The sequence below is a fragment of the Coccinella septempunctata genome, chromosome 5, assembly GCF_907165205.1.
Source record: "Coccinella septempunctata chromosome 5, icCocSept1.1, whole genome shotgun sequence".
Classification (NCBI taxonomy): Eukaryota; Metazoa; Arthropoda; class Insecta; order Coleoptera; family Coccinellidae; genus Coccinella; species Coccinella septempunctata.
In genome coordinates this window covers 28,896,199-28,911,726 of record NC_058193.1, presented here as the reverse complement: position 1 = coordinate 28,911,726, position 15,528 = coordinate 28,896,199, and the positions used below count along the sequence as shown (strand labels likewise).

General features: G+C 36.9%; 1 protein-coding gene across 1 annotated transcript in view; it reads right to left on the bottom strand.

Annotated features, from left to right (window-relative positions):
• The window catches only part of LOC123314180 (serine/threonine-protein phosphatase 6 regulatory ankyrin repeat subunit A), a 33,087-nt gene that overhangs the window by 1,682 nt on the left and 15,877 nt on the right, over positions 1–15,528 (bottom strand). Inside the window, exons 8-15 of the mRNA XM_044899302.1 lie at positions 14,995–15,093; positions 14,844–14,937; positions 14,558–14,766; positions 13,077–14,501; positions 12,860–13,025; positions 12,209–12,786; positions 11,429–12,119; positions 8,877–9,109 (exon numbers count right to left, since the gene is read on the bottom strand). Of these exons, the coding sequence (XP_044755237.1) occupies positions 8,877–9,109; positions 11,429–12,119; positions 12,209–12,786; positions 12,860–13,025; positions 13,077–14,501; positions 14,558–14,766; positions 14,844–14,937; positions 14,995–15,093 (3,495 nt within the window). The remainder of the gene's footprint in view (positions 1–8,876; positions 9,110–11,428; positions 12,120–12,208; positions 12,787–12,859; positions 13,026–13,076; positions 14,502–14,557; positions 14,767–14,843; positions 14,938–14,994; positions 15,094–15,528) is intronic.

Here is a 15,528-nt window from a genome sequence, read left to right as displayed (position 1 = left end):
TGAATAATAAAAAAAGGTTCATATTTCGTTGCAATACCTAGTACTTCACGTGGTATAATTATCTATCCGCATTATTGCTATTTTATTTTCACTTTGAAAGGTGAAATATGAAGGTTGTTCAGTTAACCAGAGGCTCTTTGTTGTGATTTTCTATCGTTTGCATTTATATATAAATAAATAAATCCTTCCTATAATTTCTAGGGTTTGGGATATTGTGCGAAGGTGTAAAATGATGTTGCTTTTTGTGTAAAACATTAATAATATATTTTTCGTGTCCTTCTGTGAATTCATTGAATCTAGGAAAGTGAAGATGTCTAGTATTCACATTATTAGAGTCGAAATTAAAATGACAAATCGAATTCTCAATGAGATGTGCAAAAATTTCAAATACATCTGTGGAAAAAGAACTAGGAGATATTGCTGAGATAAAAAAAAATTGCCTAACGTTTATCTAACACGAAATATTTAAATGGATTTATTTTTCGGGTGATTTTATGTGTACTCATTGCTGTGACTATACTGTACTGTACTTTCATCAAAATTATTTATTATCAATAAGGATTCAACTGTTCTTGCAATATGTTGACTATTTAAGGTTGCTTGAAAAAAAATTATATGAAATTTGAGTTTTCAAGAATCCTTTTCTAATGCGATTGCCTAAATCACAGACTCATATACCCTAGATTGATACGCTTGATTCTATCCTTATTTACCTGAATCCTCTGGTAAGTATCGGACATCATAGCGATCAGTAGATTAATCAGGACTACCACTGATACCAACATGTAGATCCCAAATACAATTTTGAAAAGGTTATCTGTCCACAGTGGTCTGAACGGAGGTAAGTTAGGTGGTGCCCTTCTTATTAATTCGTCGTAGGTCGTTTGGCCGAAGACAGCAAAAAATAAACGCTCGAAGACGATGAGTGGGTTCATTATCACTGAGAATGTCAAATTGAAGATCAAGTAGTTCATTTAGAGATTTTTCGAAGAAGGCATCGTTTTTTTACGAATATTTCGCATAAATGCCAAGTCACTTTGAAATGAGTTGAGAACACCCAGTATAGTTGGAATATATTGACTCTTTTTATTATAATCGTTCATTGGGTAAGATGAGTGAATTGCAATTATATCAGTGTGTTAATTTTATTGTTATCAGGAAATTTTCTGTCAAATCATGAGAGGAATTCGAACTAATGTATCACTTTCCACACTTGTTAGAACAATAACTATTTCAGATTTTTTTTTGGGATCATACTTATCTCAGCGTAAAAAGTATAATCAACAAAACCTTTGAAATGTTCCAACTATTGCTGTGTATTTTCATCATCTCATCCTAATGTTTCTCAGTATATTCATAGGAAGTTTTCTATGTTTTGAGTGGAAATCCATATCTGCATGGAATTTTGAAAAGACAGAGCGGAAAGTTAATTTTGACTCATTTCAACGGGTTGTAGACATTCAAAAATATTTAACACACTTCAGTTGAAAATCATCAAAGAGTCGACAGTTAATATATATTATGAATTTCAAGAAATAAACGGAGTATTCGTTGAAAAACCGAATCACAAAGTTTATTAACAACTTTAAGAGAAAAAGGAACGAAGTTCAATAAAATCTTTTCTTGGCATTCCAAAATAAATAAACGAAAAACGCTGTATTGAAAATTAAAAAAGTTCTTGTTGGGCATATATTGTAACCTTCGTTCCTTGGTAATAAAACAAAATTCCTTGTAAAAGAATTTGAGAACATGGTTCTCAATAGTAAAAACGAGGGGTGAACCGGTCGTGAATTGTGGTGTACAAATTGCAGGAATTGTCATGAATTGAATTGAATTGCCAAGAATTGTTGAGAATTGTCATGAATTGCCAGGAATTGTGGTGAATTGTCAAGAATTGTTGTGAATTGCCAAGAATTGTGTGAATTGTCAGTAATTGTTGAGAATTGTCGTGAATTGTGGAGAATGGACTATTTTTTTGAATTTCAAAATCTAAGAATTTATATAACTCAAATACATATATGGAAATTTATTTTTTTAGAATTTTAACACATTGCATTCGGTCGGAAATTGTGATTTCAGAAGAGCTCTCTTATAGAACATGGATATGTTCTAAGGTATAGAATTCAGAAATTTTTTTTTGTAATATGTGGATATTTCGGTGGATATGGAATTCTATATTTTCTTGATCAGTTTCACTGGTGTCGAATTGACAAAAATTACTAGACTGTAGTAAGGGCATTCTACGTTACACGCTTTTACACAATCGAATGTTTATTAAGTTTCGAAGGGTGTATATCTGAATTTTGAAGCGAATCTCTTACGTGTTGGATAACTAATGGAAATGGGTTTCCATAAATAATTTGAATTCGATTTTGGAGTTTTAGGAAACTTGCCCATCGTCGTAAATTATAAAGAATTGTTCTGAACTATTAATTTCCGTGAATTGTTCGAAAATTCTCATGAATTGTCTGGAATTGTTATGAACTGCAATGCATTTTCTAATTGTTGGGCGATTCGCTGTCTTGCAATTCACAGGTGTCCAACCTGTCCAACTACACATGTATATGGACATGTATATAGTCATATTCATGTAGACATGTATATAGTCGCATGCCGGCGCAATAGTGCAAACTCCGAGTTTAATTTCTGTATTCTGTGATTTGAATTGAAGTGATATAAGATTGAGCAGGTAAGAATTATACAACATCATTTTTTCATTATTTCTTATTGATACACAATAATTTCCTACGGGTGTGAAGCCAGTTTTCTTTCATCCACAGTTACAATCTGTCAACGCCGCGCTCTAAGGATAACTGTATTGTTCAGTATACAATTCTTACAGTTCTGAAATAGTTATTTTCCTATCAAGTGCGGAAAGTGATACTTGCCCGCACGAAACTGCCGTTGCCCGAACGATGCGAAGCAGAGTTCGGGTAAGCAGTTGAGTGCGGGCAAGACACTTTCCGCAAGAGTTAGGAACAATATTTTTTCTACAAGCGCTTGAAATATAGAAATGTATCCATTTCACGAAACAGATCATATCTCATTTGATTAATTCATATATAATGACAGACGTAATTCTGCATGTCATTACTATGGGTTTCTCATCGTTGACGTTCTGTGCATAGAAACATGATAGAATTTAATTTACTCTATAATATTTGCGTGCGGGAAAAACCCCTGCTAATCCATTCCCGCACGCAAATGCGTGCGGGAAAGAAATAGCAGGCGTTTTTCCCGCACCTTTCGGGAAAGTGACTCTTTGCAACTCGGAATGCGTGCGGGAAAAGGGTTGAACGCGCACGCTTGTAGAAAAAAGATATTAATGCTCGTTTTAGGATTTGAGATTCTCTTGGAAAAAAAATGAGATATGGTGCAATCGGATATTATTCATACCTTGATTTATACCAATGAAAATCATCAAAGCTCATTGTCAGCCCGTACGGGGGGCCTGGAGGGATTCAAAGTTAAAAATTTCAAATTTTCTCGAGGCATGTGCATTCTTGAGAATAGAGTAAATTGGTTCGATATAACATTTTACATCATGAACAGTCATCAAAACACATTGTTAACCTGTACAAGGTCTATTCACCAACAATATTGGTGAATATTGGTCCCGATCTCTTTGCGTTCAATAGCAGGTACCTGAAACGATTCCTTTGGTTGAAACCGTTTTATTACTCTGTTGGGAATAACCCATTAAAATCATTGTTAAGAACGGCGTTCTTTCTTCAATGCATATCATATATTTTTGGTTATTCCAACCTCATTTTTAACACTTGTATAATTTCTGAGAAGATGTTAATTCGAAATGTCGGTCTATATCGGTATATCGATTGCAATAATGTCAATTATATATTCACAGCTTCTTCCCTTTCAACCTGACAAAGATCATTCGGAGGTTCATCTAAGACTTGGAGACTCGCTTGGAGATGTCTCTCCAAGTCTAAAATAAAAATTATTTGAAACATTTGTCTAATGTTTGTAATCAATAGAGCTTTAGTAATGTAATAATAAAGGTTCGCGTTGAATGAATTCCTAGATATGTAAGTACACACTAAGGATCACCGAATTGGGCAATTCGGAGAGTGAGATATTTTTAGTTGATTAATCAGTGAAGATGAATTAATAATATTAATAATTGTTTTCAGCACTCAAAAAGTAGACATAGATATTTCAGCACGTGTGTCGAATCTCTTGATGGTTATTCTGTAAGCTCTTTGTTATTCCATATAATTTGAACGAACAACTTTCATGAGAACACAATCTTGATTTCAACGCACCATGTTTCTGAAACCTGGTAAGTTGTGTTATTATTTTTTAGTACTTCACATACTTTCATAAAATTCCATAAAATAACTCGACATGTTGATGTATGATTTAAAATTAATAGCTTGCACAGTAACCATTTTTTTCAACTACTCGATCAATTTGCGTTTGATAGAAGGTACTGATTCAAAAGATTCCACCTAGAAGTATTTCTTCGCTTCATAAAATTTTATAACTTAATTTGGAAAAACCTACAAAAATTGTCGTTACGAACGGGTACGCTCTGTTGTATTCAATATTAGGGTTGCCCATTTTGACCGAAAAGATTTTATGCACAGAATAACTCTAGAGCCATTTCCTGACGGAATTTTAAAAAATTGACCTGAATGTATTTTTTCGGATCATACAATTTTATACCTCAATTTGGAAAAATCCAAAATTGTCGTTATGGAAGGGAATGCTCTTATCCTATATTAGGTCGTTTTCACAACATTTTATTCAGTTGAATTTCAAAGTTGTTTGAATCAGCCTATATAACTATATAACTATGTTGATGAGGGGAGGTTAATAGTACATCAAACAATGAAGTATAGGATATCCATGGATAGAAGCAATTTCTGTAAGCTAGCCTCAGTTAGCCTTAACTACTATCTAGCTATATCTATAACACATATTAATGAGTGGTTTCAGACCTCTCATAGTGTGATGTGAAGAAAATTCCCAAAATATATATATTCAAAAAAAAATACATAACTATGAATTGTATTGAATTGTCATGAATTGTATTGAATTGTCATGAATTGTATTGAATTGTCATGAATTGTATTGAATTGTCATGAATTGTATTGAATTGCCATGAATTGTATTGAATTGTCCGTGAATTGCCATGAATTTTCTTGAATTGTGTGAATTGTTGAATTGTCTGAATTGTTTTATATGCTATTTTAGGAATTGCGTGAATTGTCTGAATTGTGGTGTACAACATTTTCATGACCGGTTCACCCCTCGAGTAAAAATAAGGCCCCAATGATAGAGACCACAATGAATGATGGTTCAAAATTGGATATTTATTGATGGAAAATAAGACAAACAGTTAATTTTTGTGAGATCCTTGAGAATTCTTTCAGGAGTATGATAGTTTTAACAATAAGCCATATTGAGTCGTAAATATCATGGATATCTCTATATATCCATATGAACGTTTGTGGTCAACTAATTTTTATGAAATATATTGAATTTCAAAAAGTTTTCTCCCTTCGAGAAACTATTTTCTCAGCCAATTCTCAGAAAATTTCATTTCTGATAAAAATTGCCCTTATTTATCAGAAAAGTTCACTGTATCAAAAACATCTTTTGAACTCAAAACAATATATTGATTCGAATTCACAGAAAGCTGTACAACAACTTCATTATTGTTTCTCCTAGATTTAGCCCCACAGGATCTTTCATATACTCGTACACCTGAAAGGCCTTATTCAATGCTTAATTGAGTATAAATGGTTCATTTTTTATCTCAAAACTGAAATGATCACGAGGGTAAAAGTTTCCTTGACAAGCTGAAAAAGATACCATCCTTATTGAAATGAGTCAAAATATTCATCAATAACAGATAAAAAACAAGAAAAACATCAAAATAATACAGGGTGGGACTCGCCCATTTCTCTAACGAAGTTTCGCCAATTTCATCTAGAACTAAATTCGTCGAATGGTCCTTTTGCGTATTTCAATAAAAAATTTCTCAATTACCGGTCCTTCGGTCCTACCCTGCATGAAACACGTATAGAAAGACGTTATCCACAGACACACATAAGCTAAACATCAGTATGCCAACAAGGACATTTCACAAGTCACAAGAAACACAGAAAAAAACGGACAATACGTTCAACACGTCAGACTCACTGCCTGCATCTCCACCCTCTGTGGTGGGTCTTTTTTTACGCAGGGCACCTTTGCTCCTCAGAAAAGTCCTTGGAGTGGTGAAATTGATCCACTCAGTATCAGACGGGGACCCCATAACTGCTTCGAATCAAATGGAATGCATATAAAGTTTTCTGTAGCCGTCATGTATTCAATATATACTGGTGGTTAAGTTTAAATAATATCTGTCTTGGTAAATAGGAATTTGGATTACCAAATTCCAACCAATTCCGAACCATTCGAGAACCGTTCGTGAACCGTTACCCACACAAACAAACTAGTATAGAATCTTCAAGTCTTTCACTGATAGTTTACGATAAAATCCTAACTGCATCGTATATTTTATTTGCGAAGATTGAGAGAAGTGGATTGGGAACGTAACAAATTTTGTTCCAATTTTCAATTGTTGCAATTCGATAAAATCAAGTCCTGTGTGCATTTTTTGACACAATTACTAATTAGGTATCCTCGAATCATTATGCTCCATATTGAGGTTTCACACATTTACTAATTATTTTTGGAAGCCACACGCACAACAAATGCTTCTTTAGTGATCATCATCTGCCAAAAGCTGTGGTGCTTTGTTGGGTTTTGAAAGCCTACGTTGTTTCTAATCTATGTTTTGCACAATTCCAGCCCAAGAGAACTGGTGCAACGCGGTAGCTTCAGCGTGAAGACATACAACAATCTAACATCTTGACCTTTGGACACTCTTGTGATATTGAGGAATTGATTCGCTAATGAAAATGTTCAACAACTCGGTACATCGGTGGTTTATGAGCAATTATTATTCAAATAATTTCGAATTTTCCTGAAACTTCTCGATATTTCTTCGGAATTGCCAGTTGAGGAACATCATCGAAATTTACTGGATATTTTGCACGCAATTTCTGAGAGTTATCGACCAATCGAACACTGTTGTCTCGCCCTGTATAATTTAATTCTGGACGCATTTTTTAAAAAGTTTCGCTGAATCATGTCCATGACTGAGTGAATACCATAGGAGCATACCATACTTATACAGGGTCTTCGACTCGTACAAATATTTCAGTAGTAGGTAGATTCTTGAGGTCAAAAGAAACATTTTTTTCAAATCGGCTTGTTGGAAAGATACAGGCTGTTGTAAAACCATAAAAAAATGCTTTATCGAATGAAATTAATTTCGGAATATAGTTTTACATTTATTTGATGAATCTTTATCGAACACAAGATATCACCAACATCTTCCAGTTTTCTCATTATGACCATTACTCTGTTTTAAAGATCCGCACAGATGTGTAGTGTCGTAGATTAAGCTCTTTATTCTGAAGGAAATTTTGTTTTTCCAGGGGTGGCATAGCTCATTATGAAAACTCAAAATGGCTATGTATATCTTTTTATCAGGGCCAAATCGGAAAAAATGGTAAAGTACGGGGATATATTGAGAAATTCTTGATTCTTAGCCTACTATAGAACCAAAGAAAATTTCAATGTCAAAATATTATATTATTCAACAAATTCTCCTCTTAATTGGATACATTTATTACAGCGAAGCTGCAACGTCTCTAGATCTTTCAAAAAAAATGTTTCTTCTTGCTCTGGAAACCAGACCTCCACAGCTTTTATTACCTTCTCGTTGGAAAAAAATTTACGACCTTTTAAACTTTTTTTCAGTTGAGGAAAGAGATGATAGTCGGATGGAGCTAAATCTGGTGAATAGTAGGGGTGTTCTAGTAATTCAAACCCTAAATCACGAATATTTTGCAAGGCAACATGAGATTTGTGTGCAGGGGCGTTGTCCTGCAAAAACAAAACACCTTTGGATAGCTTTCCGCGTCTCTTCTCTTTAATTTTCCCGTAGGGTGGTCAGTAATGTCGAATAGTAATCTCCAGTTATTGTTCGACCCTTATCCAAAAAATCAATCATGATTACTCCATGACAATCCCAAAAAACTGAAGCAAGAACTCTTCCAGCAGATTTATGGACACGAAAATTCTTAGGTCTTGGAGAACCAGAGTGTCGCCATTCCATCGATTATTGCTTTGTTTCTGGATCGTAGAAATGTACCCAAGTCTTATCCATAGTAACAGTTCGGTCTAAGAAGTCTACATCGTTTTCAAATCGAGCACAGATCGAACGCGATGCTTCTAACCTTGCACGCTTATGGTCATAGCTTTTGAAGCTTGCAGTCAAATTTTTCACGGTCGCATACGAAGGACATTGATCACCAAGGGTATCAAGCATATCTTCGTGAATGTGCTCACCTCTTCACCCTTTTAAATACAGGTACTTGATGATGGCTCGAGACCCCAATTTTTCGATTGTCACAATTTCGGTGGACATCTTCTTTCTTTTAATTCATTGCGTAACTCTGGTTTACTTTTTTGACCTCAAACTTCATACTGACACTTCTAATGAGTTATTGTTCGTTGCTATGGCAGTTTATGCTTGGAACTGGTCTAGGCTAACTAGATATCAATACATCCTCGTAAAAAAGTGTTTCCTTTGATCTCAAGAATCTAATGTTAAAATATTTGTACGAATCAAGCACTCAACCTGTATAATAAGTAATATTTGTACGAATGTGAGCCAAAAAAGTTCAAGTATACTAGAGCGATGTTAAAACCGAAGAAATAAAGAACTGTTTCAACATTGAAGCCTCAATATTTCAATTCCGCGAGTGTCCCTGAGGTCATTCTTATTACTTTACCTGTATTCGTTGGTAAGTATCGGTCATCATGGCAATGAGGAGTTTGATCAGAACAACTACAGATACCAGCATATAAGCTCCAAATACCGCCTTGAACAGAAACTCGGTCCAATACGGTTGATTGTTATGATTCGTGTAAAAATCGTAACCAGCGATTTTCAAGTCCTCGATACGGGCTTGGCCGAAAATAGCAAAGCACAAATGTTCGAACGATTTGATCGGGTTCTTTTGGACTGGAATCAGAAATAAGCGAGAATTACCTGGATGCGCTGATAGGTATCGGACATCATGGCAATAAGGAGATTGATCAGTACGACCACCGACACCAACATGTAGATCCCGAATACGATTTTGAAGAGATTGTCGGTCCATAGGGGTCGCAGGGGAGGCTGTGCGTTCGGTCTTCCCCTGACGATCAGTTCGTCGTATTGGGTTTGGCCGAACACCGCAAAAAAAAGCTTCTCGAACACAAGCAGGGGGTTTATTATCACTGGGGAGATTAAGGATTATTATGACCTTTTCCGAAGGGCTGTAACTTTTATCGTTTTATCGTCTTTATGATGAGCAAAAGATGATTTCTTTGAGGTTCTCATAAATAAACTAAGCCGGGAAAATGGAGTACACCATACTCCTCCAAATGCCAACCGGTTACGTCGGAAATACAGGGTGTATTTGAAGGTGAGGCTTTTTTTAAACAGAAGGTAGAACTGGTCAAAATGAAGCGTTTCACCAAAAATCATCTATACATAACTTTCAAAATGACAAAATTGAAAAAAAATTGTAATGATAGTTTTAGTGTCTGGAAATATAATGTAAGGAAGGTTTAAGTGGCATGCAGACAGGAATTGTATTCTGAAAAAAGTACCACCCAGAGCTGTAGTACCACCCGGGTAGCTCAGTTGGGAGAGTACCTGACCGGTGATCGGGGGGTCGTGGGTTCGAATCCTGCTCTGGGTGGTACTTTTTTCAGAATTCAATTCCTGTCTGCATGCCGCTAAAACCTTCCTTACATTGAAAAAAAAATTGAAAGTGATTACTGAAATAGATCCTTATATGACCCTGGATCGTTTGTTAGCAAAGCATAGAAAAAACTTATCTCCTGATTTGACCATGTGGTTTCGTTTAGGATATGATATTGGCTCGTTCGATATTCACGTGGTAATGAAAATGGAAAGTTAGAATTGCCGAATTGTTCTCATTATTTTTTAGTAACACGATTTTATGAAATGGCTCATTTCGATACCAACTGACAAAGGAGACTTAGGACATAAGGGTAAAAAATATAATAATACTTCAAAATCCCACCAATAAAATTCGTCGAAATTATTCACGAATTTTTCCACAATGGGCATTACAATCTTCTTGTTTGATCATTCCAACAATCGTCGTAAAAATGGGATGAAATAGGGAAACATCTTAGCACTTTTTCAACATAACTAACATCAGCACTTTCAAGAAACTGCCTCGATTTTGTGAATTTTTTCTTCACCCTAAATTGCACGATACAACAATAAATTATGATTCTCTCAAAAGTGACCTGATGCATCTAATCCGATGAACTTGGTACTGAACCATTCATTGTCCAACCATATGTTTATGTTTTGTTTCGTTTTTACGATGCCGGAGTCACCTTCCACAGCCCCGTACTTGAAATTCAATGAAATTTTGTCGAACTTCTAGGGGTTTTATTTCAGTCATCTTGGATATTTTATATAGACAATTTTTGATTAAACGATTTATTCTGATGAGTTTTACCTTCCTTAAAAAAAATCCTCGCCTCTAAAAATACCCTGTATATCAAAACTGGAGACAACAAATCCATATTCCATAAAGTTGTCATTCATTAGTCATGAATATGCGTAGGTAATCCCAGAGAAGTCGAAATATCTAAACGCAACTGTAGACCGGTTTCGAGATCTTGATGGGGTCTTGAACGAAACCGGGGTGTCGTTTTGAGAAATTAATACAATTCTCACCACAGTGCGCCACCTATCCCGCAAAGACTGAACCAAAACCTCTCACCCTGCAGACATCTACACCAATTAAGATTTAAGTGCATTCAACGAATGTCGACACTTGAATAATTTTTTATTTCCTACGCTTCTTCATGACTAGCTAGCATTATTGAAATGAAAACTGAATTGTTGTCTCCAGTTTTAATAAACTAAACAGCAAGTGGAGTGAGAAAGCTGAAAAAGTGTGAATTTTTGGTGGAATTATTGCCTAATTGATACTTCATTCAACTCATAATCGATTCTGAAATAATTCTGAATGAATGACACCAAATATTTCCAGAATCTTCCGCACTGACATTAGATACAAGGGAGAATAATCAACTGGTGATATTTCATTATCGTTATAAACTGAGAGCGAAAAAACAAACATTTTTTCTCTAATAAGTTGGTCAAGTCTGCGATGTCCTCCATAATTATACATACAACAATCTATCATAAGGAATAAATAACCTAAAATAAATTTGCATTAAAAAATGCACACCTGACATGATAACATCCGGATATCCAAAAATTCATAATAAGCACCATCATACTCACCATCACTGAATAAAATTAGCTTTCTCGGTCTGGCCAGGCTCCTCACTTGGTTCGGACTCAAATTATAAAACGACTGATTTAAGGCCACGAACTGCATCGAGAACCCGAAAACGAAAATTGCCAGAACGGCCAGAAATCTGGCCAAGTCCTTCATCAAATTTCCAATAATGATGGCCCAGGGTCCAAAGAGATGATGAAACGATAAAAAATCTAGAATCTGCACGCACGCCAGTACGAATGAAAGGGCGAAAAGCTGGTTCCTGCAGTACATAAGGGTAGGCCAGTTGGCTTTTTCTACGAAGAGGATGCCAATTACATGAGTTGCGACACCGAATATACTCAAAAGGAGTACAGATAGCTTGATCCAACCCAATCCAGATTTGTCACTGGGGTTGGTTAATTCGAATAAGAGAAGGCCACTAAGCCAAACAAGTAGAATCCACTCGTACCAATAAGGTATCAAATTATTTCGTACAACTGGATAGGGTGGGAGGATAGCAACTATCAGAAGAAGAAACATGAGATAAATATGCGAAGTTAGGTACGACATGAACTTAATGATTGGTACTTTATTATATTTGTGACCTAGAGGAAGAGTGAAAGCTATCCACACTGGTGGGCAGAAAATAAAAACCACGAAGAGTAATAGAGTTCTCCAGGCCCTCCAGTTCAGTGCTCCTCTCCAGAGTTCCTGTAAGTGAAAAATTATAAGTTTTCCCCACCACTTTTTAAATATTAATAGGTTTCCACTCGATGTTAATACACACATGGTCTCTTTACCTGAAGATATCGCTGCACCACTGTATGAGCAATAACTTCCTTCTGCTCGTTTTCAATGAGAACATCAAGAAATTCAACGTTTCTCCTATCAGTTGAAGTTAATATTTTTCCAGCCGAATCAGCACCTGCTGCAAGAGCTAGGAGCTCTGTAGCCATATATTCGCAGAATTTTCCGGCAGCAATGAGATCCTTAGCTCTCTCTTTCTCTTTGTTGGACAGAACGATCAGGATATTGGACAATTTCGCAGCTGTGTCCACTGGTGCTGGCGAAACAAGAATAAATTCTTCAATCGGTTTATTGTTATGATTCTTCGAGCACACCATGAGGTTATACACGAATTTCTTATCGTCCATTAGCACATACGTATCATGTTCTTTAGTCATGAGGTACTCTAGGACGCTATGGTGGCCCTCGGAAGCGGCGAACCATATAGGAACGGCACCTTGGTTAGTTTCAGATTTTGGGGATGCTCCTGACTCAACTAGGAGCACGACAACATCAGTACATCCTGCCTTCGAGGCACAATGTAAGGGGGTCCATCCATTCTTGTCTGCTGCGTCAATTTCTGCACCTTGACCTGTTGAAGCATTGAAATTAAAGTTGTGAATTTATTCTGTTATTCTGTTATACGATCTAGTTGGACAACTCACCGAGTAAAACCTCTACCATCTGATAATGTCCTTGGGTAGCAGCGATATGAAGCCCTGTTTTTCCATGCCTATCCACGCTCTGGAGCAATTCAGCAGATCTACTCAACAACAGACCGACAACAGTCACATGTCCCCCATAACAAGCGAGATGCATTGGGTTGTAACCCTAAAAACTTTCTTCAGTTATTCGAGGAAAATAATCTACTTGATCTCTTACATTCTCTCGACTTGAGGCATCGACTTGTACTCCAGCAGAATTCAGTAACAGTCTCACAACGTTTTCATTTCCCGAGAAAGCGGCTAAGTGTAGAGGAGTCATTCCCGACTCATTTCCAAGGATAGGAACCAAAGAAGCCCCACTTGGAACTTCAGACTTGACAGTACCAGGTACGTGTGTGAGGAGTTCTCTAACCGTATCAGCTTGGCCGAAATAGGCAGCGACATGTAAAGGAGTTACCCCCAATTTTTTACTAGTAAGCTTCAGAGTATTGGATGAACGTAACACTTCCAACACTTGCCCGTGGCCATTTCTAGCAGCCAGATGAGCAGCGGTGAATCCAGCTTTATTCTCGTCATTTACTGACGCATTCGCTCTCACTAAAGCTTTCACAACTTCAGCATGACCACCTTCTGCAGCTATTTGGAGGGGTGTTGCGTCAGTCAGTTTATTCCTCGCATTAATAACTCCCTGCCTGTCGAATTTCATGAGTTCTTCTATCACAGTCACACTACCCTGAGCAGCAGCAATATGCGCGCAAGTATTGCCATCTCTTGTCATTGCCATAACCAAGCTTGGATGCTGCTGAAGAAATAATTTAGCAACTTCTGAATGATTATTACGACACGCCGTATGTATTGGTTTCTGTCCTTGTTCATCTGTAGCGTCAATATCCGCGCCTAGTTCTAACAAAAGCTTGCAGACTTCTATTTGACCAGCTGCTGCAGCTAAATGAAGGGGGGTTTGTTTCTTCAACGTTAAAATATCAATAACAGCGTGATGATCTTTGATGAGGAACTTCACGAGGTGTACATGGCCGTTCATAGCTGCCAGATGGAGGGCAGTACGACCATTTCGTGATTTGGAGTTTATGAAAGCCTTATGAGTTAGTAATGAGTCACAGATTGGGAGAAAACCACGTTCAGCTGCTAAATGCAGAGCGGATCTACCTTCGATGTCGAAAACATCAACTCTGGCGTGGTTTGCTAACAGGTTATTGACCATATGATCATGGCCTTTGTGGGAAGCGATAAGCAAAGGTGTCCAGCCACTGTTATTCTGTTTGTTTAAAGCTTTCTGGATATCGGTATTGGACATATGACCAATTATCTCCATAAGTACGTTGTTGTTGCCAGCTATTGCAACGTAATGGAAAGAAGTCTCTTGGTGGGGAGTCTCAAGGTTTACATCTGCACCACTTTCCAACAGGGCTTTGCATGTTAGTCTGTCAGTATCGGGAATTTCAACCTCTTCGGAATTAACGGTCGATACATAATGAAGGGCGCTTTCGAATTTTTCGTTTACTTCGTTCACGTAATTTGTTGCAGCATCATCGTCCTTGCTGTCTTTGACATATTGTATCAAATGCTCGACCACATCTGAACGACAACCTCTAGACGCAAGGTGAAGTGGGGTCTCTCCTAGCTGAAAGAAACGATTGGCTCCAATCAAAAGGAAAATTATCCGCGAGTGCTTGATACCTTGTTTTTGAACTGAGGGTCTCCACCGTCTTCGAGTAGCAGCAGTAAAGTTTGTAAGTTTCCGTATTGCGCTGCAACATGAACCGGTGTTTGACCGTCATCGGTCACGAGGTTGGGACCTGCTCCAGATTTGAGGAGCATAAGAGCACATCTCTCGCCGTCTTTCACTCGAGCAGCTATGTGAAGAGCAGTTTCTCTGAGTTTTCCCCCTAAAATTTCAATTAACCGCAGGTGATTCAGAGATGGAGAATTTATAAGGGGTTAAACATGTTTTATAGCTACGAACCTCGTATGTGAACATCAGCACCATATCCTAATAGAGTTTCTACGACTATGGGTTTACACGACTCAACAGCTATGTGAAGTGCTGTATAATTTTCCTAAAAAATAATTTTGTCATTTACCAAAGGTTAGTCCAAAGTTCCCATCAAAATTACCTTAGTGGTAACGTCAACCTTTTCTCCTTTCTGTAGGAGTGTGTTTATTATTCCTACATGTCCATACCTGGCAGCAGTATGAATACTTCTTGCACCATCCTGAAAACCCATGCAATCTCAAGCCTATATTAATTTAATGAAATTTACTTTTCTGAAAAAGTTTCGATCCATTGTACCAAGTGTTTGAAATGGTATAATCATTGCTTGGGACAAACTACTCCAAGACCATATGCAAACAGAAGGAATGAAGGTGTCACCAATGATCTTTATCAATATTAGGAATTGTTTATTTTCTTTGAAGAAGACGTAAAAAGACAATTCTTCATTCAAGCAACCTTAATGACTGCACGTCAAAACGAAATGAGATCTTCAGATAGTCTACTGACCTCTATCTCATTCTCATTCATTTTCCCCTTCATTTGAAATGCACAAGTCCGCCATAACCTTGCTGAAACTAATTTGCCCTGCTCCGGCTTATCATGCGATAAGAATGTAAATGTTGGTTAGTAACAGCTTCGAAATGGTAATTCAATG